At 42.9% G+C, this 27,727-nt stretch overlaps 1 protein-coding gene across 2 annotated transcripts; it reads right to left on the bottom strand.

Moving 5' to 3' along the window:
- Positions 1-787: 787 nt before the first annotated feature.
- LOC136344460 (forkhead box protein C1-like) lies at positions 788-27,550 on the bottom strand. 2 transcript variants are annotated; one of them, XM_066291941.1, is made up of 4 exons: positions 27,338-27,550; positions 2,396-2,669; positions 1,967-2,222; positions 788-1,542 (listed from the first exon to the last, which is right to left on the bottom strand). In XM_066291941.1, exons 2-4 carry the CDS (start codon positions 2,659-2,661, stop codon positions 1,363-1,365), a joined length of 702 nt encoding a protein of 233 aa, XP_066148038.1. In that variant the 5' UTR covers positions 2,662-2,669; positions 27,338-27,550; the 3' UTR covers positions 788-1,362. The 2 variants fall into 2 exon arrangements, with proteins under 2 accessions (XP_066148038.1, XP_066148037.1); XM_066291940.1 differs by lacking the exon at positions 27,338-27,550 and adding an exon at positions 3,036-3,168.
- Positions 27,551-27,727: the final 177 nt, after the last annotated feature.

Here is a 27,727-nt window from a genome sequence, read left to right as displayed (position 1 = left end):
GAATTCTCTAATGTCAGATCCGGCATTGCCGCTCTGCAAGCATCAAGGCTGGGTGAGGTGGTGCCCGTGTCAACTCTATAACCAACTAATCGAAAAACAAAAGCCAAGCTCGACGTTGCCATTTCAGGGCGTTTTTCTTATTTGCCTTGAAAGTTGAACGTTGAGGCTTATTCAAATTTGCGGTTTGATTCCTCTGTCTTGGCACTTCTCTCGGATGCTGAATCGAGCTCATTAGGGCCACCCACGATGCATTTGTCACAGACAGAGAGCGCGGCTTTCCATCGGGCAATAAAAACCGCCCGAATAAGTAAATAGCCATGTTCTAGAAACCGAAAGTGTTTGTTTGCCTGGATGCGGGCGCGAACATTAAAACACATCAAGTCAAACATCATAACACCAAGATCCAAAGAAGCCGCCCGCCGCAACCAACGGGGGGTTTACGTTACCCAATTCAAAATAAAACATACGTGTTTTATTGTCAAAGCTGGATTTGAAACCAAAATTATCCCGGTGAAACACACTTAGGTTGGTGCCTTAGCGTGTACCCATCGTAAAGGATAAAATCTGATATACGTGATGACAGCAGACCTTCAAGCAGCCAGATTCTTATTAAAGTAATTCCTTTGTGGTGGGTAGAGTTAAAGAAAATAAATCGCTCCCGTTTTATGGAGGTTATTAAAGGATCTTCTTTGATTTCTGTTTGTAATGGCTTTCCCGACTTTTATTGCCTCCATATTTCCATCCATTTGTTAGATCGGAGCTTTACAACGACAAAAAAACTACAATGCCTTCTAAAAATACTGTAATACAACTCTAATATCACCTATACAAATAATATGCAAATAATGAGAGGTCTCTTCCGTATGCACCAAATAAAGATTCCTCAGACTAAGGACATCACTTTAAAGGGCTGTGAAAAATGCTGAAAATCCAACGTACAAAGGAGGATTAAGAGAAATCCGTATATAAAGGAAATACCTTGTGCAAAGTGTCTGGAACACGCCCGGCTTAATAAAACATTCAAAGGGCCGGTTTTTAAAAGGAGTTGAAATGAAGCTTATTATTTGTTTTTCGTATGAGACGATCTTAAGTCGGCGGAAAACCGTTTTTCAAGTGCAAACTCTCAAGAAACGTAAAAAATACAAGAAAATGGCGACTGGAGGCACAAGCACTATTGCCGTTTTTAACGTGACGTCTAGTCACCGGAGACGGCGATGGATAACCATTCGTTTGTTCAATTTTGGAAGAGATAAGTGTGAGGCCCAGCGTTGTCGCACCTCCGTTGACTTAGTTTAGCGTCCGCTCGAAAAGTAAGACCTTTCTTCGACGGCAAAATAAATTACATATACATTTCCATTAGGGCTAACTATCGGTTTCCGCAACGTCCTCTAAAGGGCCGACGTCGTTCTCACGACCCGCATGATTCTTAATCAAGTTCTCTATGGTAAACAGACTAGAATTCTTTTGCTTTTTGCTGGACTCTTCCGCGACCGCCGGCTCCTTATCGCACGCAGTTCTGGTGACCAGCGAGAGGGCCTCTTCCTGTCGAAAAATATCTCATTTAATTCTCGTTGGCCTGGGAAATTTTCCGGTCCAAAAAATTAAGCAACTTTGAGCCCCCGAAAAGCAAAAAACGGCTAATTAAAAAACTGGAAAAAGTTTTAACAACAGCAGTAGCAGGAGCGACGTAAATTTAGTGTGCGCTTTACTGCATCTAAAGTTGTTAAATTATTTTTAACAAGGGCCAGTTAAACGCGGCCCGTTTGTTTTTCAGTTTTTTGTGTTTTATGTCGACTACAAAAGGGCCTTGGTAAATGTTTTTTGTTTAGTTATGATCGAGTCGGCCGATTTCCGGTATTACAGCAGGCGCGTGTTTCCTAATTTGCAGTCTTTTGTTTGTTCCCACGGTGTTCGTTTGTTCCAAAAACAAAAAAAAAAAAAAAACAACAAAAAAACTATGACTCACTTGAAATATAGAGGCCTCACACTCCCCCATTCTCTGCCTCCTAGTTTTTCTCCTCCTGTAATTCCCCTTTTCGAACATGTTGGCCGCCTTGGGATCCAGCATCCAATAGGAACCCTTGCCTCCCCCCTCTACAGTCCCTGGCACCTTATCTCTTGGCACTTTAACGAAACAGTCGTTTAAACTCAGATTATGTCGAATCGAATTCTGCCAGCCCTGCTTGTTCTCCCGGTAATAGGGAAAGTTGTCCATGATAAATCTAACACATTATTGGGGAACTTAGCCACCGATGAGGGCGCTGCTAAACGTAAACAAATCGAAGAAAGTGTGTCATAATTGATGCGTCATGATTTGTCAACACACGTCATGAGCTGTCATCATAAATCACTCGCTTTCTTATGCCAATGCCAATTTTAGTCTCTAAGAACGTACCGATATATTCCAGACAACGTGAGCCGTTGCTTGGGGCTTGAACTGATGGCCATCGCAATAAGGGCTATGTACGAATAGGGGGGTTTCTCGGGGCGTGGTTGGGATATCTTCAGGGGCAGGGGGAAGAACAGATGGGGGTAGTAAGGGTTGAGCAGCCGCTGCGCCAGGAAGCCGCTGTTCTGGGCGCTTTGGAGGCAGTCGGCCAGGTGGTCCAAGCAGTAGCAATTGGCGTCCAATAGAGCAGATGGTGGTTGCATGTGGAACATGTTGCATTCTGAAAGCAAAGAAGGGAAATTGCTCCAGTTTTAGAAATCAGGGCCGTCGAAAAAAGACAGTTTGCTAAAAGTGGGTTGAAAAGAATGCGTGACCGTCCCTGAAATTAGTGACGTCACTATTCTGGGGAAATGTCTCCAGTCCAAATCCTTTTTGAGCTTAGAATTTTACGTTAGAGGTTTCTAGTGGAACAAAACTTGGAAGAAATCGGTAATAGAAAAATAATTGTAATCATTCCTGGTCACTAGCGACACCACCCCCATTCAGGCCCGTACTCGGGCACTTTCCAGAGAGACCTAAAAGTCCAAAACCCCGGGACCGCACCATAATGAACGATGCTAAACAAGGTCACACCCAAACCACTCACCAACTTCTCACGCGGCGACGGTAACCAAAAAAACACTCTCCAGAGCACTTGTCCCACGCCAAAAAGGCAGGTTTACGCACACCTTTCACGTTTCACTTTCCACACGGCCACCGCAACTGTAGATTACTCGGAAACCTCTGGACCACTAAAGTCGTTCCAGCGGGTCCAGAGTTCTCCCTCCTCGGCCAGTGACGTTAAGCCATCTTTAATTAAAGCGCCTTAAGGCGGAGCCAGTCGCAGGAACGACCTTCCATTGGTTAAGTGCTGAAATGATAGTGTTTTGGGTTTATTTTCCAGATTTTTGTACACACTAGGTTTGTTTTTTGAGAAATGTTTGCCACGTTGACAGGTTCAAGTGAGGAAAAAGCGGTCTGGCAACGAGGCGCCGCTCTTTTGTTTTGTGTGTTTTTTTTTTTAGTAAGGTCCGGAATAACGATTTTGTCACCGTCTAGAATTTCGCTTATTCGGGAGATTCCCTGATCGAATGCGTTATTCCATAATAAACCATTTAATTCGAATAAATTCCAGTAAGCATCATCCTCCGAGGCGCGCTTTTCCCAAGTTTCGAATCGCGAAAAACGGACAGGGCATTTAAAAAGGGATTTTCCGAGGGTTCCGAAGCAATTATCGTTCGATTGCTAATAATACCTGGCTGCCGGATTGCGGAGAAAAATGCCCTCCATTTTCTCGGTTTTAATAGACAAAGAGAATTGCCAGGTTGGAAATTGCGAACCTATCGATCGGGGCCCGTAATTGTTCAACTAAATCCCCCGATTCAAGGTTTTCGAGTTGGCCCTTTACCTCTCGAGTACCACGTTTAGATTACATCAAAAACACGGGAAGTCCTATATGTTTTCGTGGCCCGATCCCCTTTAGAAAGTCGCCTTCAACGACGTGAAAGCCCATTTGAAAAGGAAACTGAATACATCCGAGTGTTATCCTCTTCCTACGGACGGGAAAAATAACGGATTACGAGATTAGTGATCTCCCTCCCCCGCAAAAATCCTCCTGTTGAATAGAGCGCCAATTATACGAGGAGAGGCCCCAGGGGGCAATCAGAGGCTTCGCCTTTGGAAAAGTTGCTCCGGAGAGTTTCCAGGAGGGGATTTTCGGCTTAGGGCATACTCGATGGCAACAGGTTATAACAAGTCATTGGGAAAGGGCCTCTGACACATACACACACACACACACACACGCACAGACATACACACTTGAAAGGTCCGCTCAATGAGTTGAACGTAGACTGGATTTTTGCGGAGCAAATGAGGCCCTAAGAGACTGCGCTATTGTGAACATCGTTCTCGTACGGTCCTGATTTACGCATTTAAAAATGTAAATTTCAGAATTTTTAAAAGAGATTTAGAGCTTGGAAAATACGTTTAAAAAAGTAACGAAACTATCTTCCAGGGACGGTTTCAATATTTTCTATGAATAAGAAAAATGGAATAATGTGCGCCTTTAGAAATCAGCTCGGTGCTAGGATGATTTGATGAAATTTCAAGATTTGTTAAAGGGATCTCGAGCTCCGGACGTACATTCAAACAAGTGACGTAGCTAGTTTACAGGGCCGGACAAAAATGTTTATGTATATATATATATATATATATATATATATATGCGGATTTGCAGCAAAACGTATCAGTTGCCAATTCGCCTCGGTACTGCCCTAATTGCTCGTGCTTAAACGTGCGACGTGCTCCATATGAAAAAATTGTATGTGAGACATATTGTGATACGAGTGCAACGTGCACTGGCACAAAAATTAATGAAAGAATGCCTTATTGCTCTCTCTAACTAACAATTCCAAAGCGCAATAAAAGTCTCATCAAATTGGGCCGTAAAGGAGCAGTTTTCAATATAGCGGGGTGCGTTTTTCGCTTCTTACAAGTTGTAATATATGAATACAAAGTAAGGCGAAACTCCCAACGTTGAACTTTGCTGTAAAAGAAACCACGACGTTAAGGAAGCCGCTTACAATGTACATATTTGAATCCAATATTCACTCTTTTATTCTATTGAAAAACACATAAATAAGGCGAATTTCCTTAGCTGTCAAAGGCAACATCATGGCTCTATTCAAGTCCGGTGGTTTTTAAAATATTTCGCAGAAATACACATTAAAACGTACGAATAATCCGTGTTTTGCGGTTAAGATGGATCCCTATGCGGCCCTCTCTGCAAATGCCCTGTTGCCGTTCCTGCCTCGTGGCTTGCATGCAGCACCACCTTGACGATTTTTCCAAACAATTCCATTAGGACAGCGTTTTACTTTCCAGATTTAATTTCCAAGTTAATAACACACGACTTAATTTCCCCAAACCCTTATTTAACCTTCGGTTAATAGGGAGGATATTTTTCATATACTCTCGGACTTCAGTGAGCCGACCGCACGGGCCACTTTGATAAATTAAAAGAGATAAGCCGGGCCGGACTTCATTAAGTCTTTTCTAGAACGACCGAAGATGGATTTTTAACCGGGCGTTTAATTAAAATAGCGCTATATCATTCTCTATCTGGGAAATCGTGTTAATCTCGGACACGCCCTTTGTTGACCGGCGAATTGTAAACGATTTTATTAAGTGCAGGGGCGTGGCGATAATAAAAAAAAAATGAATAAGCGGGCACCTACTTAACTAATTTGCGGCGGGATAGCCCCGAAACGCCCCACAATTGAACTGCACTTCGGGAATCCTACACAAGGACCCGGGCAAAATGGCTATCGCGGTTCACGATGACGTAACAAACGGCCTTCCGAATGACTTACGTTCATCTTCATTGAAACTAAAACTAAAGTAGAAAACCAATGGATGTCGCAACTGTCGCGTCGAACACGTGAGCGCTTCTGATTGGCTGAAAATAAAAAACGGTGCGGTCAACGCGAAAAATGAATTTTACGAAATTTCGAAACAAAACATTGTCAAAATGGCCGCGGCTCTGGTTGACGCAACAAGTGACTTTCCGAGTGGCTAAAAACATCAAATGATCATATTTACAGATTTCTTTGCGCTCGCATACATTTAGCTGGCTCATAATGCCTTAAATTTCTCATTAAGGACTCCCTAGAGCGTTTCATTCAAAAAATGGAATTTTCACGGGGACAATATCAGCCCCGAAGGGCGTTTGTAACGCTTTCATTAAACCGGGAAAGTGGCCCATATAACCGGGGATAAAGCAAGTTTAGTTCCTTACATCATATCATCTACACAGAGCCCCAGATAATGTTTACGATCCATTTGGAGCCACTAAAACCGACGCTTTATTTCCCCGATAAGGACGGGGGGGGGCGACGCCCGACCGGGGGGTGGGTTCTAGAGCCATTTCGGGGGTTTTATTCTTTCCTGCAGTTGCGATAGTTCGGGCATGCAGCAACAGGGTGAGAACTGACACTGGGGGAATTATTCGTTGAGTTATTGTCGAATAGGGGGGATGGAGGGGGATATGCCCTAATGTTTCAATCAGAAAAATGAGGAGTCGTCCCGGGGAATCCGCCTGTCTCGGATTTTTTGGGCAACATTGTGACTGAGACGGCTGTCAAAGCGTGACGCCCACTTTCAAAAAACAAAAGCTACGCGCAACGTTGCCATTGTACGTTATTAGTCAATTTCGTCGGGAATCCAATTTGAATTGAAAGGCAAGAGGCGCAGATCGTGGCAGTCGTCGTTTCTAGATAAATCAGCTGAAAATGAGCTGAGGGGACTACCTTCAAAAATGAGGGAGCCCTAACTAAGTGAGAGCCATGTCAAAACCGAGCGACGAGTCAGAACTGTCGCTTTTCATTGAAAAACTCGCTGAAAATGGGCACACGACATCGGACGCATTTTTAACCGATGACTCGCCAAGCCCATGTGGAAAAATCCATTTTCTGCGACGACAAAATGAAACACAAAGAACGTTATTTCTGAATGAAACGGTCTCCAACAAAGCCCTATTCACCATGACTCAAAAACCGACGTTAACGCACCTCATTAAAGTCGCTCCAGGACATGTGCGGCGATTATTGCTTTGTAAACAGCTTTACGCACTTTCGTAACAACTTTTATCGACGGCCGTTTCCTATGACTTTAATTTGTTGACAAATTAAAATCCCCCACCGTAAACCTGACTTTGGTCCGAAGCCGGCGATAAAAACTAAGCATTCGACGTTACCGGCGAATCCGACCAAAATGGCGCCCGAGGACGCCATTCCTGATCTATTTCCAGGGATTAGTTTATCTTCGGGTTTTGATATCGATGGGGAAAATTTGGGGTAATCGGCCACACTCTCGAAGATTGTCTTTTGTTTGTTACGAAAGTCGCTACTCGCGTCTTAAACGTATCGGAAATTAAAAATCAGGCCGAGGAAATCGAGATGGCGGCCAAGGATGGGAACGTAATTTAATCCGTGGCAGGTCATCTGACTAATGGCCGTGTCGATAATGGGCAGCCCCGATAGTCGATACCGGCCTGAAAAAGACCCTGATTTATGGTCGATCCGACGTGCATTTGGCATTTCGAGAGATAGCAGGAAATGGGCCAGTTGTTTATTACCTTTCTTTTGTTTGAAACTGATTTACACTGTAATCGATAAGTCCCGTTTGATGGAAAACTTGTTTGAATGTCAACTGCAGCGTTTGGAAATGATCGAAATATTGAGAAATAGTGTAAGCGCCCAGCGCTCAAACGTAGGGCTGCGGTCGAAACGCATGGAGGGGTTAACGTGATCCCGGGAATTCTGGTAATGCGCATGCACACACACACGTGCGTCAGTTCCGTGGCGGTGACGTGATTCGTGGACTGTCAAATGTAGACATAAAGAAGATTTTTGATAGGGGTGCGTGTTCCATTCCAAAAAAGGGAGTTTTCGAGCTAATCGCTCTCACTATTCTACTGCTAGAAAACCAAGAGGGATCGGTGCAGTGGCGGAATGCAGTCCTGCGAAAAGTAATTTTAGCGTCCCCAACCAACCGAAGGCACTTTTTGCCGTTTCTACGGAAACCATCGTTCTGTGACACATAGTTTTGATAAAGGAGAACACGCCGGGGAAAAAAGTCGATAGATAGCGACGGTACGTCCCTGTTGTGGAAGTATGCGACGGACGTAAACAGGGAAACTTCGAAGCCAAACAAGAAATTACATCTGATTCTGAATCAGCGAATCGAGAGGAAAGATGGCATTGTTAGAGACAGTTCGTCTCGTTGTTTGTTACTGCACGTTTTGCGGGTTTGACGTGCCACCAGGGGCGGGGGCCGAAGCCGAAAGGCAAAACTCCGCGTTTTCACGCGTTCCTCCGATGCCCCTAATTTAAATTTCCCCAGGGATAATTTGTCATAACCCCATATTTACCCGAAATACATAATAAACATCACACCGAGCGACTTTGTAGCTGACACTCGTGATACGAGATACGTTGTTGCTTCTCGGGCCGTGCGAAAAAACCGCTTTTCGCACACACGTCTCTCGGCAATTAGTGTCGCTCGTGTGTATGGAAATTCGGGACACACGCCCGACGGTAAACAAGCTGACAGATTGTGAAATATGATCCTTAAAGTGTGCCGTTTTGACCTTTGCAGGTTCTGATGGTTCGTAGCTATGCCGACGCGAAACCGGGAAATTTATGTTCGAGTTAGTTAGTGCCAGTGGGAGCATAAATGAACGCACACAAAAGAGGATCACACACGGAGACGCTTCCGGGAAAATGAAACTGCCTCCGAAGTGTAATAATAAATTCCGAAGCGTGAAATTATCGCGTATAAATGTTTTGTCACAATATTCGTATTTTGTGGACCACACACACATAATGTGAGTTTCATTTACCGCTTCGTGACAGGTAAATGCGGTTTCGGCTGTCTAAAATAACGCGACGTTTCGCTCACATATTGAGTCGACTCACATGAGTCATTGTGCCGGCTCAATCCAGCCGGGAACGAGTGCCAAAGACACGATATTTGCTTTATAAAGAACGTAATAATTAAATCCTTTTCGCACTAATGAAAGCCCGCATGCAACCCCCGGGAGGAACGAAATCAATTACCGACCTTGGCACGCAAAATGAAGACTACTCCCAGCTGGGAAATCCATCTGTTTCCTCTCCAGAAATTAATAATCATCTTTCGACTTTTGACGGACAGTTCCCGTTCCGGCCCTTCCCCCCACGCTAAACATCGTCCGACTCATTAATTCGCCGCTTCAACCGGAATTAATCCACGTGTTAAACACCCTGTGTATTACCGCCCCGAAAAAAAAACATTAGCAGCGTCATCAATCAAATCAAAGGCTCATTGAAGTGACATTCATCTGTTTTTTCAGCGGCGTTTTCATTCAACAAACGCGCATCGCGCCGCCAATTTGATGGCCTTTTTAAATGTTTTTTTAGTACTTCGACTGTTTTACTAAGGTCGCGTTTACTGCGTTCGGATGCGGATAAATAAACGCGAAACAATCGCACGCCTGTTCGGACCAATCCGAAGGCAACATGTGTGCTCGAGAAAATAAAAGAAACGCGGCCTGGAAAAGTTTGGACTTGCATGGTGACGTCACGTGAGTGACATACGCTAAAGGCCGTGTGTCGTCGACAGGCGTGATTTCCTTTCGGCGAAAGAAAAATGCGTCATTTAGCAGGAGCCGGGGATGTAACCCCGGTAAAAACCGCGCTCTGTTTTAGAGTGGCGTCATCTATCATCGACTGTCGGGATTTGCGCCCCCGAAGTGACAGAAGTGGCGCATTTTCGCCGGCGTCCTCCGAAAAAAACTGCCGAGCAAATGATGATGGCGTCCGTAATGGCTTCGTGTTGTTTCGTTTATGTTTCTCCCTGTGACAAGTGACAGCGGCTAATTACGACCTCGTCCATAGTTAACAACAAATTGCGCGAATTAACAACTGACGGTGCAATGACATGTATTAATTTGCACAAAAAACTGTTCTTTCGTTCGGCGACTGCGGACAACGAGAAAATAAACAATAATCGACGCATGACTTTAGCTTGTGATACGACAAACTCTGTGCAAACCTGCTGACAAGTGACAGTTAGCATGATTATTCCCCATGCTTAGCGTAGGTCCACGAGCTGAGCCTATACGTAGCACAAATTGGTACTTCTATGTTCAAAATTTCTGATTTAGGTTGCGCTTATACAACAATTGGACGTCATTTTCCATAATCACAACATTTTCCAATGCCATTCCTATGCAGTGCGTGGTCTAACTGCCATAATTATTATTGCCCGTCTACTAGAGAGTTGTTGCTTCAAGTAGAAATGACGCACATTCCAGATCTGATCATCTCGGAAATTGCCTCAAACTGGAGGATGGCAAAAAGGCAAATTAAATTTCTCATTTGAGGTTATGATTAGGTACTCGACTGTCGTTTTAGTTACCAGTCACACCACGGAGTGTCGTCATCGTGTATGCGACACCAGTTCCCTATCCTGGAAGGCCGTAAATTGCCTAAGCCCCAAACCGTTTTGTTGTTATGTTAATGCCAAGTTCATTCGATAATATTTATTTTATTGCAACTTCTAAACAGTGGGAACGTGCCTGGAATTGCGGATTTCATTACTGGAAATGGGAATGAACTCAACTATCATCAGTGCGAAATTTGCTTTAGTTAAAATAGCTATTACGGAGGCATGATAGGATCTATTAGAAAACAGTCATAACAAGCGAATAACGTTAACGTAAACCGACGAGCCATGAAGATGTTAACTCTGTCAGGAAGAAGAGACGTTGACGTAAACCAGCTTTAAGGGGGTTCGCGAAGGTGTTAACTCGCCAATTAAGACGATTCGATTGGGGCGATCGTTAAGTTAACACTGAAGACTCGTTTCTAACTGTTACCAGAGTTAACATAAACCGCTTCTAGGGAAATATCTGCGTGTTAACTCTTCCGAAAGTTTTGATGAGCGGATAAGTTGTTATTCAGAATTTCTAGTGGTTATAATTGAATCGTTTTCAGCAGTCTAACCTGAAGAAACCTGCAAACTTTTCAGGCGACGCCTTTGTTTGTGTGTGTAAAATATCATCGAGAACTCGCAAAGTGAAAAGATTTTTCATCAGACGTATTTGGAAGTTTGAGCAATCCGATTAGCCAAATAAATTGCTCGGCTGCGAACTTCCAAAGTGGAGTTCGGATGTGCGGCAGGTAAGTAGTGCTTTTGCCGTGAAATATTTATTCACGGGAGTTTTCTCGAAACTCCACGTTAAATTACTGCCAAGAAATAACAGAAATTCGAAAACTTGCGAATCTATGAAATTGCGAAAATTTCGGAACGAAAAGAAACTTTTTCCGTCGCGAAGGAGCCGCTTCGCGGCCAATACCACAAATTAAAAAAAAAAAAGGGGGGGAACTAATGGGGACTGGCTCGATAAAACAGGTCCCTGGCCGAATTAACGATGGCGATGCCGGGCGAAAATTTATTCTCCATACACCGAGGGCGGTTTTAATCCCCGCTTCCCGTTAAAACTTTATTAATGGCCGGTTTTTGCCGGTTTAATTGGCCAGAGGATTTCGTGTATGACGTGTAATCACCGGCGAAATCACTTTCTCTCGTTGGTTTTGCAAAGTCGAATTTGCAGAGCGACCCGTAAACAAAAGCGCATCAGGTTTGTCAGTGTCACTTGTCCCATTGTAAGTTGTTAAACTGCACGACTTGTGAACCATTTCGGTGCAAGATTCGCACCGAAATGGTCCATAAGTCGGATGATCGGGTGCTCCAGGACAAAAGCACGTCGGGTTTGCCAGTGTCACTTGTCACTTATTCAACTTATACAATTTGCGCACAATCGCTCGACAAATTGAAGTGCAAAATCGGGTTTTTTTGTGAAATATTCAGGTATTCAAGGAGCATGCCTTGAGTGCGGCAGCATGGACGGCGAAGGCTATCACAGCATGATCGCATATTTAAATAGACCTTGAAGGAGTTAACGTCTTCCAACCTTATCGGTTTACGTAAACGTTATTTTTATTTCATACATTGTGTCAAGTGATTCTGTATCTGCATGTGATTCCCTGATAATCTCTATCTATATACGAATGTGATTCTCTATGCCCGCTACGGCGAGGCATGACGTGATTATGCCATGTTTCACTATACTATAAACCTTGTCGGCTTACGTTAACGTTATTCGCTTATTAAGAGCGTGCTCTCACGTGATTCTATATCTATATGTGATTCTCTATCATCGGTATAGTAAGGCAAGACATGATTATGTTACGTCCCACTGTACAGGCCGACTTAAGTAAATCAAATTCAGCACTGATGATGATAGATGAGCTCACTAGCATTTCTAGTAATGAAATCCGCAATTCCGGACACGTTCCCATTGTTTAGAAGTTGCAATAAAATAAATATTATCGAATGAACTTGGCATTAACGTAACAACAAAACGGTTTGGGGCTTAGGCGCTTTACGGCTGTCCTGGATAGAGAACTGGCGACGCATACCTGATGACGACAGTTTAAGGTATTATCAGGAACTAATGCAAAAATCGAGTAATCAACACATCTAATGAAGAATTTAGTGCTGTGGATTTTGAAGGCAACCGGGAAGAATATTGACAAAAATAATGTAGTTCGTAGAAGTGAAGCCTGGCCTGATTGTCGTGGAACATCTGCAAATTCTTCAAGCAGAGGAACTGCGCGTGCGTCTAATTTGACTAGCGGACGTCAGAAAATCAGCTATTTGGAAACGGCACGTGGTGCGCACTAACAATGCGCCGTTACACTGTTTAAGTCTTTCGCGAGGTTTTCATAGGCCGTCCACCAGATCGTGGCAATTTTGGTCGCGATTCAATTTAGGGAGTACAGCCTGGACGTTATTTTAACTGAAAGCAGCAACTCCCTAGCAAATTGGCAATAATAATTATTAAAATTAAACCACACATTCTAATCGTTATACGAATGGCGACGGAAAAGGCCGTGATTATGGAAAATGAGGCTCAATTGTTGGCCAATATTTGCTCTATATTTGGGCGTTACGTTTCGAGCAATTTCGTATGTTTCCGTTAGGTTCCATTAAAATTTGACATTGGAAATTATTATTATATTCGAGAGCACACACGCGAAACGGCGGAATACAAAAATTCGATTTATTGTAAATGGGGCATATCCGTTGTTCGGGGATTTTATGGCAAAAGCAATTTAAATGTTTTTATATATTTTCCAAAAGAAAAACGAGGAATTTTTTACGTGAGCCTGGCGGGTCTGCTCGTAAATTTTCTTTTTATGCGGTTCGAAGGGCCGCAAACAAACCAATGCCCTTTAAACGGTCGTTAGGGCTATTTACGATATGTGTATATAGTGACATAAATTTTTTATTTTCGAATAAATAAAGAGATTTACTTTCTCGTGGTCATACACATTTGGTTGATTTACGGTCGTTGATGTGGATAAGTCCCCCAATAATGCATTTCAGCTGAATGAAAAAGGTGCGCCTCTGTCCCAACTATTGCGAACTATAGCTCGCTCGTACAGGGTGTCTCATCAAGACCGGTTATTTTAAAAAATGAAAAAAAAACAATGTTTATTTGAAGAGTTCGGAGGCTTTTATTGTAATGAAGAGTACAGACATGGAGGTAATTGATAGAACGCAATATCCGATAAATTGCCTCCTCGTGACTGACCATTGTGGGTTTGAACTGACCCGAGCGCGTCAAATTTCTCGATTAACCGCACCACTGCACTGCCGGAAGATGCGTTATTGTGGGAAAAAACTGAAAGTTTGGAAAAACTTTTCAATTTTCTGCTGAGCTCATTTGGCGCCATATTTCAAAATCATTGACAGTTCATTGTGGCGACGCTTCCTCTCCCCCAACTCGGCGGTGTCATATTTGAAATCCGACGTTTCGATTTTTGCCAACCATCAGCAACATTGCCCTTTTTCGCGGGCACCATTTTGGAATTTTACATTTTCGCAAAGAGGCCGCGCTGCCACCGAAAACTGAATACTTTATGCATCTTTCATCCGGGCATTTTTCCCAAAGTTCGACGCAAATTTTGCCAATTTTCCCTCGGCAAATCCCCACTGGAACTTCGAGAAGTTCGCAACTAGCTGGTACGATAACCCCATATTAAAACCATCCCCTAAGGGTCTCTCTCGGGGGTGCATTCAACAAGCGCTTTCGTGTCGACATTGGAATCTCGCGTGATTTTTAAAATGAACACGTAAAAATGCGCGCCCTTTGTACCAACCACCTGTACACCTGCTTACGATAAGGCCTCCGTGTGTATTTAATGATCGAGGGCTGATTTTATGACTGTCGGGGGAGCGAAATTTGTAAATGTCGGAGGTTTATTTGCATGAGAGTTTATTAGGATTAGCGGAATTGCTCGGCTTAGTCAAGCCATAAGCTGAAATCTTCGGGACCTAATGAGCCTCCGATGCGCACTTTTAAATGAAGGTTTTCGTTCCTGGCCATGGCCCTGGGACGTACGAGCCCTCAGCGATTTTTTTTGCGAAATTTCAGTTCCGTGGGGCCCCATAGACGGCGGTTTTATTGTGAATTTCGAGCCTGAAGCACGTTTCCTTCCTCCGTCCTTTCCAGGAGTAACGAAATAAGTTTTCAGCGTTTTGTGTTGTTGGCCAAAGTGCCAGCGTAAAAATAAAACTCGTGAAGTGTGCCCTGAAACGTTTTAGCGTTGCAACAAGTAAAATGCCAACTTAGGAAGGGTATAATATTGATCTAACGGACATGGACGGCGGGAACTATTTTCCCAAAAATCCCCATTGCCGTGAATTGCTGTCACTTACCCTGCAATTCGAGTCCCTGGATGGTGGCTCGAAAAAGTAGATTTTCCAGTTTCAACTCACCAAGAAATCATGCCCCCCGCCGGGAATTTAAATCCGCCTGGGCGACTGCGCCCCTGTACTTTAGGGGCGCAAAAACGAGCAAACAACGCTGGTGGCGAGGCAAAATGAGCGATTTTATTCGAGTCAGCTTTCCGTACTCTCGGAATCAGCTCTAAATGCCGACCCATTGCATATCTGCAAGAAAAACTGCCGCGCCAGCAATGATGAATTTCAATCCGGATCGCTAAATTACGGCGAGAGATATGCGAATATAAAAATATGCGAGTACAAGAACGTACCTGATGGCCGGAATCGGCGTTCCGGTCACGTATGCGTGACGTGCGTGTCCAAACATGCCCCGTTAAGATTCGAGCTGAAATTCGCAGAGACAGCCACCCGAAGGGTCTGATAAAGCCCCGCGGGGTCCCCGAGGAGCTTCTAACGAGCTAACGGAATCGTTCTTGCTTGCGTGTTCTTGGTAATGCGATTTAGCCGAAGCCAGAACAAAATCTTACGGCACTGTTGTTTGTTCTATTGACGCTGCTAGGCAAGAATTGTTCAAAATGGAAATTTCTAGTGTTTGTTTGAAATTACGCGTTTTTGGTGCCTCTGTGTGGCGCACTTTCGCTTTCCGCATCCACGGGAAATACAATTTTCGTACGGAAAATACTGAGAACCCGAGAAAATGTCCAATAAAATGGCGGCTACTCGGCGAAACGTCAAATCTAACCGTTGTTGCCAGATCGTGAGGCATCTAAGAGACCCACACGGTATGTCAAATGCGAAGGGAATTATCAACAAAAGTTTTAAAGTAAATGTTAAGCCTGTGGAATGATAATGAATTTTAAGCGATTATCGGGAGGTTTTGCTTGCAATAGCGAATTTGGAGGTCTCGCGAGTAATCGTCGGTGATCAACTTGTCAGGTTGAATGAAACTCGGCATCAGCGCAATTTTTAAACATTCCTTCCCGAAACTTGCGGTTTTTTGCCCATCTTTGGGGTGGAGCCAAAATACGTCACGTGATTGACTTACGTAATGAGCTTTCTACATACAGCCCGAAGGGGCGTCCTGTTCTATTTTGCCAGCTCGAGGTGGCTAATATTCCTAGTTCTTGAAGGAGGTTATAAATCAACTGTGCTCTACCTCTTAATGCGTCTCATCTAAGACAGTGTTACCCAGCAAATTAAGGGAAAAATTAGAACAATTGTACGCAGCTATTAAGATCATTCACGCCGAAGTGCATTGGCGTAATGGTGCTACCTCGCTAGTCAAAATGTTTCGAAACTTATTATGAAATGCTTTTCTGTGTGTATCATCAATGCCATTGTTTCCATTCGATTAATCATACGCAATACTTACATCAGCAATATCTGGCAATTTGTGAATTTACCATGACCCGCCTATGGTTGAAAACTGTAAAATTCCTAAGTGCGCCGCTTATTTGTTTTTTTTTTCGCGCCACTGACACCTGTCATTATATTATTGCATTGCCTTCTTGCCTCATCTGACATAACCGCGTTACGTGACCCGTATTTTTATTGTACTGCGAATTATCCTTGCAGATGCACCAATTAGCAGAGAACAAATTCAAATTTAATTAAACGGTAGAAAAACTCTACCTACGAGTGCCGCGGATTTGTGTCAACTTCATTAAAGAAATAACGAGAGACTTTTGCAATTAAAATTAAACATAAAGCGGGCTCTAGAGGGCGCCACCGCTGTTTCGATTCAAGTTACTTCATTACGCGATTTGTTTCCCGAATTAACTGAGCAGTGCGGTGGGTGAGGTTTTTATTAATTTGCGTCGTTTAATATTTTTTAATTAAGGGCTTGTTTGCAATTCAGATTTTTGCCAGTCGACTACCATCCAGCACCCTGCCCCCCCCCCTCGCCGCCACCGCCCCACCACTGGCTCTAAAAGCATCTTCGCGAAGCGTATTAAAAATAATTCGCCGCCGCACATTTGCTTTTAAGTTGCTTTTATCGTTTGAAAATTGATTAGTTCGGGAGGGCGAGGGGGAAAGAGTGAGATGAAAGCGTTTTTGCCGACTCATCTTCCTGATGGCAAAGTGTTCTTCAAACGGGCCCGTTAAGGGTGCGAATTGCTTGGGAAAATTCATAGGGACACGTAAAGGGAGTGCACGTGTCCCAGTTTGTACCTTTATTTTTTTGTCCTTGCCCTACGTAAGCGACCGCGATTGCGTTGAGCAATTGCAAGGGCTTCGCCCCCCAGAGGGCGCTCGCACATTTTCTCCATGTTGCCTGCCTCATGTAAACAATGTATATAATATCACAATGAGCGGTTTTTAATTTTATGGGGCCGCTTAATTCACAATGTGGAGGTCTGGCGAACGTAAAATTTTATTGCCATTATTATTATTAATTTATTAAACATTGTACCGTAATTTTTCGTGGGCACGGCGACCGTATTTAACGCTTTTATTGCCCAACTTTGGCGTTAATTTTCATCTTTACTGCCCGATAACTTTCCCAGTATAATAACTCCAACGAATTAAGATTGAGGAGTTCGAAGGGAATTTTTTAAGTCATTGCGGTTGACGCTCGATCGCCATTATTAGCAGAAATGGCACCTCCAAAGTAACATTTCCAGTGCTCACTTTTAGGTATCTGGAAACTTGTTTTATTGGCATTTCCAGGGGAAATTTTAAACAGATTTCGGCGCAAAAAAATATTTAATTTTGATTATTGCTTCAGGCCAGAACCAATTACACGTCGTAAATCATAACCGCGTAGCCGCCGATGTTTTTCCAAAAGTCAGATTTCAGCCAATCGCGTTGGTTTATTTAACTTAGCGCAGCGGTTCCTTTGAACTTTTATATCATTGCTTTTAATAACTTTCGCCTCGTACGTTCTAAAATTACGAGGCGCAATGTGCAGCTATCGCGAAACGGAGATTTGTGAATAGGGCAGAATGATATCATTTTGTGGGAAGCTTTTGGTCGGGTGGTCGAAAAATGGCCACCGCTCGCACACTACTACTAGACAAATGAGGTCCCAAAATGCCGCCTTCTTATTCTCGCCACTGGCGGCCATTTTATGCCAACTTTTTGCCTCGCAATATGACAGCGACGCCGGACGTGTCCCTCTGGCGCTCGTCTGTGCGTGTTGGATGCGGCTTTAGAATAAGGAATTATATTAGTCTATGTGCAATCAATCAACGTACGGGGCGCATGTGTCAAAACTGTCAAAGGGTAAAAAAAAAAAATTGGAGACGAGCGCGAGGTAACAGCAACTAAAACTTCTAATTATTTCATGGATGCTAAATGGATTACGTGATATTACGTGTGCATACTTACGTGAAAATGGAAATGTAACCACGGCACTCCGCGTGGAATTATTGGAATGTTGTTTTCTGTACAAACTGTTTTAAATAAGAATAATGCGTAAGAAGTCGGTTTAGCGCGTTAGGAATTACTCGGTTCCTGAACACTTCTATAATATTCCAGTGTCAAGAACGTAACGCATCGTTAAAGTTAACATACCGTACGGCTAGGAATTTACAGGGCGAAAACGCAATGCCATTTCCCCTCTGACAGCGATCTAGATGCGACACGAGCACAGGTCAAAAAAAAAACAACGTGGCAACGCGGTTTTGGTTCGAGCCATTGGTGGCCATTTTGTGCTTTTTTCGTTGCTTTAAAGTAGTTTTCTCCCAACTCTCGCAATGTGGAACACAGTCGCCTGCTGCAAAGACTTTAAATAATCAAACAGCATTTCAAAGAAACGAATTATTACCGCACACACATGCCTTTGGATGACTTAATATTCCCGACAAGAAAAATAAACCCCCCTTCGAAGACTTCCTTCGTGATTTTTTCGCTCTTTAGGCGCAGAACGATCTAGGAAAACTTTGGTGTTTGTTTACGCGAAAATATTTACAAATCGCCTTTAAAAAATATTTACAAACGGACCTTTTATTGTCGCTAAAAATCTTACTAAAGTTCGTTTTAATTGTATTTATTCTAGGGGTTTTTAGTGGCGGTTAAACACGACCGTACCAATTGATTTATGTGACACGGGCCAAATAAATTGGAAATTAAGGCCGGGTTTGCAACAACGCCAAACAAAATATTTATATTAGTTTAATAGTTTATGTTTTTCATTGGTGTTTATTGTATTTACTTTCTTTTATCTTTGCTAATAAAACTGGCTAGCTTTTAACTCGCGGAGACCCAGAACGAGCCAGGAAATTGTATTTATTTGTAAATCGTTTTCCAGTTCTTTTAGACCAGTTTTCGGGGAATTGGCGAACGTTTCCTGTGTCACTAATGCAGCCAGAACCGATTTTGTATACAAAATCTATTTCGATTCACTTCCGGTGCATGGAAAAACTGAACCCCTCAATTTTCATTGCGGTCGACATTTTTTTTTTCAACGCAGTCTCTCCGCTCAGAAGAAGTTTCATTTTTATAAAACGCTCCCCCAGGTTTTTCGCACATTCATTGGCATTCCGTCGAAGCGCCTCGATCTCTTTTTCTGTTCATTAGAGGATTATTTTTACGCTTTCGACGCAAAAAAAGGTAAAAAGACACCCTGAGTTTCCACTGAGAAATTTCAATAAGAAGAGCCTCAGTTTTTACTCTGTCACGGGGTGGGAAAACAGCGTGAGAAGAGGGAATTTGTATCGCGTCTTTAAAAAAATATGATTGATGAAATAAGTAGAGATACGAGTTTGTTTTTAAGGGAATGCGAGCGTTTAGGGAAATCTGGAATGAAAGAAATTTTTATTTATGGTATAACACTTCCTGCTCGACCAGAATTCAAAACGCTAAATCCAATTAACCCATCTCTACCAACAGCATGAACCATATGAAAACTTCCTCGACTGCCAATTTAAATATTGTGTTGTTAAATTTCCAACAAACTGACTCCCTCTAGTGGCTAAATTCACCTGCGAACTGTCTTGAAAGTGTCAGTATTTGACAGTTCTCCTTTCTTTAGTTAAATGACAATATATTTTAGACGCGCGCTTTGTCTTGTTTTTGAGTTTCTCTCCTGTTTTGATCCCTCAAGTTGTCTCAAATTCCATAAATACCGTCTAAATGCCATGTAGGAAACGCTTGCAACTTAACCGCTTGCGCCCTAAAAACCCACTTCAACCGGGTCTAAAATTGGAGTTAAAAAATGCGCACTTTTTCGCTCAGGCCCTTGTACCTCGCTTCGGGGAAACATTCTTTAGGGAACAAAATAACATATTTACGATTTTAACGGTTTAAAGTGGATGAACAGTGCTTCAATTTGGCTTTTACTTGAAATATGTACCTCTAAGAATAACGATGTCACGGTAAGCCAAACTTGACCCATATTTTTTCGCGGAAAGTAACAAAATCGAGGCTCTTCTCTAGTTGTTCACGCTCATTAAGTCACAGTATAAACGATAGAAAATAGTAAAATTCTTCGAATGGCTGAATTCTACCATCGCATCGGTCCAGTTAACTTATGCCAGTGTATGGGTGCCGGCGTGCGATTCGTCAGAAACAGATTTTGACATTCAGTTTGACTTCGCATTTAGGCCGTGGATCAACTCACCTGGTAATTTCTTTATCGGAGCAGAAATAATTATTTCGGCCAGATTTTTGGTATGCTCCATCTGTCATTTCAGATGTGACAATTGGAAAGTTATGTGACAATAAGCCTCTCGAAGATTAAACATCCTCGCTAGTGGAACAATAAACAGATAATTGATTACCCAAAGGATATTAAACCCCTGATGGCGGCATGGAGATTTATCAGAGATTTATCATTTTCAGTTGATACAGTTAGCGACTTATCGGATTTGGGGGCGTCTTTTTCCGTCACTCGCCCGCTGATTACGTTCCACACGACTGATTGATGATGATGATGATGATTGCGGAATTCAGGTGACGTCGAAGCTTCGCAGCTGATTAATGGAAATCCACCACGTTCGCGGGCATTAGCGCCATCACCTTCGAGGTGTTTTCTCCCCGAGGAGGTCCATAAACTAGCCATGTAAAGTGCGCATCCGACCATATAAACAGCACACAATTATGCCGCTTGCTCCCACATAAATCTATCCCGCAGATAAGGCCTTAGCTGTCGCACATTTATCTTCTTATGCCGTCCCATATATCTGTCCTTTTTCTGGATGTTAATCCTGACGGCAGGTCGCCTTTATCCTTCTCCGGGTTCAGCCCGATTCAGCGTTTTTAATGATTTAAAGGTTGGTTTTAATGGAAAAATTCTACCCAGCTAACTTTCCTTAGAGCAAAGTTCTATAATAGCATAATCTGAGCCATAATTAGGGGTAACTCTCTCCTGCCGCTGATAAATGTCAGGAATTAGTCGAAAACACAAGACAGAGCCTCGTAATCCATTCCAACCCCTTTCCCACACTAAACTGCTTATCTGTATTATCTCAAGTTGTGCATGCACACCCTTTAAGTTGCGTGTGTAACTTCCAGGGTTTACGTTACGCATAGCAATAGGGGAAGTATGGAGATATAAAAGTTTCCATTACATCTAGCAGCGTCGCCCCCTCAGGCGCTTGTTATAACTTAATTGATTCCGAGTTAGCAAGTTCGGAAATCCCATCCAATCCACGAAGGAAACTTTCCTCTTGTCTAAAACACTCCAACTACTTATAAGTTATAAGATTCCGGGGTCCTCTGGAAACTTTTCGGAAATAATGGTCCCATTTTTAGCCCGCTTAATGGCTTTCAGCGCCTCCATATAGTTTTTTCACATAAAAAAAGCACCCTCTCACCCCTTGAGCGTTAAAACTGTTGCTCTAAGCACCGATTTTCAGCGGTATTTATTTTGAAAACAGGATTCCCGTTGGCTCAGGATAATTGCATTTGTAACGATCGCGCAATTAGAGCGTCGAACGATTCAGCAAGAATGGGGGGCGGCGATGGGGATCAAGGGGTGGAGAGGGGCATAGCCCGGGAACCCCGATGGGGTGTGTGTTTTATGCTGATCGCGAATTCCGGGGTTACCGGGCTTCTTTCAGCCCTTTGTTGTAAAACTTTAATGGAATACAATGGGACACCTCTTTAGGGTTAAATTAGGGGTCAGAGTGTCTAAAGTCCATTCTTGTCATGATCATGCGGCATATTCGATCAAAACCATGGAAACGCAAACATTTGTCTTCTGTTTCATCCCTTTTTATCCCACGAGATGCGCTTCTGATTTATGCCAAATTTATTTCACAACTGTAGAGAGTTCATTAGCGTCACCGGCTATCATTAAATGACGGACAGTGACGCCCGAGGCCCGAATCTACCGAGTTAACTCCAATGTTCAATCAAATTTAGAAAGTTTATCATCATTTCTTCTGTAATCGGAACGTCTGCGCCCCAAGGGAGGAGATGGGCTGACAGTGTCCCCATCAAAACGCTTGTTTTAGGGTCCAGATTTCCGTACTGGTTTTCGTTTAATTTATCCGCTTTTCCCACTGGCTTGAATCATATATAGACTTATTATTAGCGCGAATGTGGGGCGAAACTGGTGTCGACCCTCTAATTAACGCGAGACCCATTTTTGTTTTCGCATGATGAGCCCAATAAAAAAATGTCACGACATTTTTGTAACATTTCATCGAGGTAGCATTTAGTAGGAATTTGAGTGTTGCACTATAACCCACTAAAGGTTAAAACGCACGATGTTCTTTGAAAGCCGACTCCATTAAGCGAAGAGCAAAATGGGACTTATTTGGGAGACTTGAATCTTTGTCCTTGATGTTGGAACATCTTCTGTAACTTTAAAAGCCAGGAAGAACAGCAGGAAATCGCAGGGTTTATTGCCGATTTGAAGATCCTATTTTCAAGGCGCTGCAGATGTCAAGGGAGGAGGCAAGCGGCAAATTTCTATGTCAATTTCATTTGAAAAATTTCAGCTTCTGACCTGCACACCTCAAGTCAATAAACTTCTAGAGCCGGTTAACTCATAGTTAGCCCCAGTTACGGTACAAGTTTCATGACGATCCTCCAAGTAGTCCTGGGGTGATAAGCGAGAACGTCGAGACTCTACGCAACAATTAAACATGGAAAAATCTTGAAAAAATCTTGACAATGGCGAAGGAGACGATTTGACTTATTGGCATAATCATGGAACGCCCCTGCGAGGTATCAGCCGAGCTGTCTGCAACAGCGGGAAAGAGAAACCGAATCCGAAGATTTATTTTTTAGCAGTGGAGAAACAAAGGGAGGGGACAAATGGAACAACAACTGGCAAATTTCTATGTTAATTTCATTAGTCCAAATCCTTGTCACGTGCGACACTGATGATGACGAGGTAATGAAGTCAGTAGCGTGCCGGCAAGACTAACGTGCATCAGAAATATTAAATGTCCATTATTATGGATTTATTCTGTAATTTGTATTCGGAGGTTATTTGCTAGATAGAGCTGGAATTTGGGTTAAAGGAAATGAAAAATGCGGTCTAACGTTCACGAATCGGGAGGCCCTTTTTAGCCGCGTCATTGTTAGTTCATATTTCTTAAATTAATGAGTTTTAATGCAGGAAAATGTGGGCATTTCAAGGTGATCACGAGCATTGAATTGTGGAAAAATCCTGGAAAAATAAAACTTTTAAAGGCCTATAAATAAATCAGCAGCAACAGCGGTTGGTTATGTTCGACTACTCATATCGGTGTTGTTTGTTCTGCTTTCCTCTATTCCCTTCTGCAAGGGGATGATTAATCATAGTTGTTTTGATGGGCTGCCTTCCACTACTTTTAACCTTTTGACGGATGGTTTTCCGACGACATACGAACGTCCTTAAACAAAAAGCCGTCTAATGGCCTCGTCCTGGGATTTTTTCTTTTCCGAGGTTTGTTGCTACGCAATGCATCATTACTGCGCATTTTAATGGAACAACAAACTCAGTAACAAGTGCCTTTCAGTAACTGAACTTCCAGAATTCACGTTCTAATCTTCGAGACAGATTTATGGAGAATTTTCAACCCTCTACTATATATTTCGCTGCACTCCGTATAGACATGTAAATAGGGAATATAAGCCTCCGTCTTTTATGGACGATTGCCGCAGGACCGTCTTTGCTCACCTCACTCAAATCCGACTTGGAGTCCTAAGCCTTCATTAACCTCAAAAACACAACGGTTAAATATTCATGTGTTACTGGGAACCCCAAAATAGCCTTCATCGGCGAGTGGATTTCTAATCTACTCGATGCACTGCGGGACATAAAACGTTCTTTCTGCACGTGAACCTTAAGGCCAATCCTGCACTCATGTTACATGTGTATGAACAGCCTTATTTTCGAAATTTGCATCACAATTGGATTGTCTCGGTTTTCTTTGTTAGTTGGGAAACAATTTGAGTCTAGGCGCAATTTATTACCGCGATATTCCCTAAAACATTGCCCCATACATTTCCCGTAATATACATATTATTACACATGTATTGAGTTTCCCATTACGTAGCCAAAGAAGGGAAAAGTCCTCGTATTCCTAAGCTTTAATTTATGTAACCTTTGATTACAGAATCACGTAAAATCCAAAGGGCCCGGAATCGAATCGATAATATATACCCACGTATATGTAGATAATAAAGGGCTCCGGCCCTAATGTCGAGGGGGGCCCTCGTTACGAATGTAAATCTTCGTTTTACCATAACGAACTGCAACTGCATTGCATGTGGAAACGCAAACGCCAAAATGCTAATTTCGCGTGGATCCGGCAACGTGTGTGATTGGCGACGGGGTCAAGGGCTACCCGGCCCTGGATTTTAATGCTAAATAGGGTCGTGTGTTTTGCCAGAAGAAGTTGTTAATCGCCTCGGTGATTTATAAGGCATATTGGGACCAAACAGAGCAAAAACCTTAATTTGACTCATTTACTATAGATCATTTCTTGACAATGGCGAATGAAACGTTTTAATCAATTTTTCGCATGAAATTTTTCATATACCGCATTAAGTAAAATTCGCTCGTTTTTAGGCACTCATAGTGAAATTAACCTTAACACACTTGTCTCGGAATCAAAAAGATACCATTATGACCGCGCTTATGCCGGCTTACAAAGTTCGACGATTAAATTGAAGTAGCTATTTCATATGTAAATGGCTACGTCATTTAGGGACAACCCATCTTCGAAATGCAGTTTGAAGATCCCACATTTTCAAATTCTTTTCATAAATAATTGAGAAAATAGAAATTAAATCGTCCTATATCTCAGACCATAAAAGATTTACGGGAAAGAGATAAAAGAGTTAGAGGCGATTAATTTGACCTAATTTTTACGGCTCCATGAGTTTCAGGAATATCGGCGCTTAAGAGTTGGAAAGCAACGTAGTGAAAATGCCTCTTTTTATTTGGAACAACTTTAAAGGGACCCCAGACTGACGACCAGGAACGAGGTAACGCTCATCAACGCTGCCAAGTTGACAGCAATTGACGTACGCATCGGCAAGCTCTAGGTGATAGAGAACGAGGCGATAGGTCCACAACACACATATTTATTGCAAAAATTCATGGGAATTTCTTGACAATGGTGAACGTAAAAGTTTAACAGGATTAAGTAGCGCCCCTATGGAGTACCAGCTCGGCCACGGACGATAGCAAAAGAAGCCGACCGCAAAGACGCCTATCGAAAAACGCTTGTAACTAGTTCTCTCTAAGGTGGTTCGAAGTTCCTTCCAGTGGTTTTTCACTGAAGAAGATCTATTTGGCACAATCAATGAACGTTAAACTTTAGAGAGCGTTCCGGTGATTTAGAATTTGTCTGGGGACTTTATTTATCCTCAGTCTTATTAAAGGACCGAGTTGGCAAGTGATAGTTCGGAAACTTAAACCGGCCCTTAAGGGCGACTAATCGCACCTATCAATTCCAAAGCTCGAATATTCAAAGAGACGCAAGAGCGTTTCCCTTTGCGGAGACGAGGAGGGAGATAATAAATGTTTTTCCAGCCCTTGAGAAACAAAGCCCACGCCATTATGGCAGTCACAATGCTTTTTAAATCCTCATATTTCCCGGTTTTTATCCGGAGTTTCTCTGCATTTGGGCGCCAACTAGGAAAACGCGTAGACGCCGTCCCGTCGAGGTTACGTCCAGGAATTAACAAACGAAGTTGGATTGTAAGAGATTTCCAGCAATCAGAAATGTGCCAAAAAGAAGCGGGATGGCGGCAGCCATCGATATGCGCTGCCGGGCCGTTGGCGTGCTCTAAGTGTCGCACCTCGAAAATTTGAGTAAATCGCCTCTCCTCCCTCCGCCTCTCCGGTCCCTCTCTCGAGCGATTCTTCCTGCTACTTGTTGGCGCTTTTTGTGCCGCTACGAGTTGCTGCGAGCAGAATAAATCCCGGGCAGTTGTTTTGTTTGCTTTCTGGCTTCGTAATCTTTATTGCCGGTCGCATAGTTGCCAGAAAAGTGACCGGCAAAAACCTGGAAACGCGTGTAATATATGCCGGCCTTGCCTAATCGCCTTAAGTCGCAGTGCCATCAAACACCCTACCGGTTCCCAGGAAGGCGAATTGATTCTTATCTTTTCGTCCCACATGCACACGCGGAGCCCCATGAATTATTCATGGCGGGGCCCCCGTTCCAGAAAAATACCTTTATCTTATAAAAATAATCGGTTCGTTAGAGCGCTCTTAAGAATTCAAAACGTTCCGCGACGCGAGGTGTTTGAGATGCCCGCATCCACTTTACTGCCTGGGAAAAGGGGCCTCCGGCGGCGAATGTCTATGCATTTGTTTTGCCATGATTTCAGTTTGAACTTTCCTCCTGAGCAGTCGCTAATAGAGAAAACTCCGAACTGCTTATAAAAAGTTCTCTCTGGCGATGAATTTGTCAGAGGTGTGAGCTCATCAGCTGCACTCGTCGACCCCGTTTCAGGAACGTGAAACGGTATCAGAATCTTGCTCCTCAAGACAACCAATTTGAGTCGTTTTTTTTACTAAACTGAACGATATATCCCAGGTCGGTAACTACAGGTTTACAGAGCTCGCTTCGAGGCTATTAATTTGGACCTTTTTCTTTGGGAAAAGCTCCTCTTGTTTTCGAGATATCGGCACTTAAAATTTGAAAAGCGCCTTAGGAAGTGGTTATAACCCCTTCGGTCCCGCTCCGAAGACTAATTTGGACTATTTTTTAGAGCAATCGCGTCAGGGTTCCCGAGATATCAACTCTCAAAGTGTGGCAACACTCAATGTCACAGGCGCAGATGACTTTCTTTTTAATTATACACTTTCAAATATGTGCAGCTTTTCAGAACTGAACGAATATATATTTCGTATAATAATAACCCTCAAAAAACAATACTGATGCCACCCCTGACAGACCATAAGAGAGGTTAATCACTTTTTCTACGTGCTCGTATGCAAATCTTCAACAAAATGCCTTTTTGAAGCGATGAAAAAGTCAGATATTTATTACGCTTCACATCGAAATGCGCAAATTATTTTTAGTTAACACAATTTCACAAGTTCGGTGCAAAGTTGCTGGAAACGGGCATGTGAGTGGACCACTCAACACCACTGAGATGAATATTAAAGTGAAAACAAATGGGGATAGCACAAATAGGGGGAAATTAACTCACCTTTGAAGCATTTCACAAATGCGTTTCAGTATGGTTCGTGGAGGGATCAGGAACGCAGCACGAATTCAGATTAGTTGAAGGGTGACGGAACCACCGCTCCTGCTCAAGTAACGGCACTTCTCCTCAACAAAAGTATTTTCAGACGGCTCCTGACATGGATGAAGATTGCAATTTGAATTTTCCAATGGCTAAAGCAATCCGTTACGACTGTATCGACTTATCTATTTTACAACATCGTCATAAAACTTTGAATCTATGCTACTTACATGGTAAACTACTATAATTTTCAAACTCAATACGGAAATTGCAGCCGGATCATCATTTTGACTTGAGTCATATGGTGTCGATACGACTGCAACCGAACATTCACGATCGTCCGAACGATTGAAC

The sequence above is a fragment of the Euwallacea fornicatus genome, chromosome 17 (genome assembly GCF_040115645.1).
Source record: "Euwallacea fornicatus isolate EFF26 chromosome 17, ASM4011564v1, whole genome shotgun sequence".
NCBI lineage: Eukaryota > Metazoa > Arthropoda > Insecta > Coleoptera > Curculionidae > Euwallacea > Euwallacea fornicatus.
Note: the sequence above shows the minus strand (reverse complement) of the source record. Positions and strands in the feature narration are given on the sequence as shown.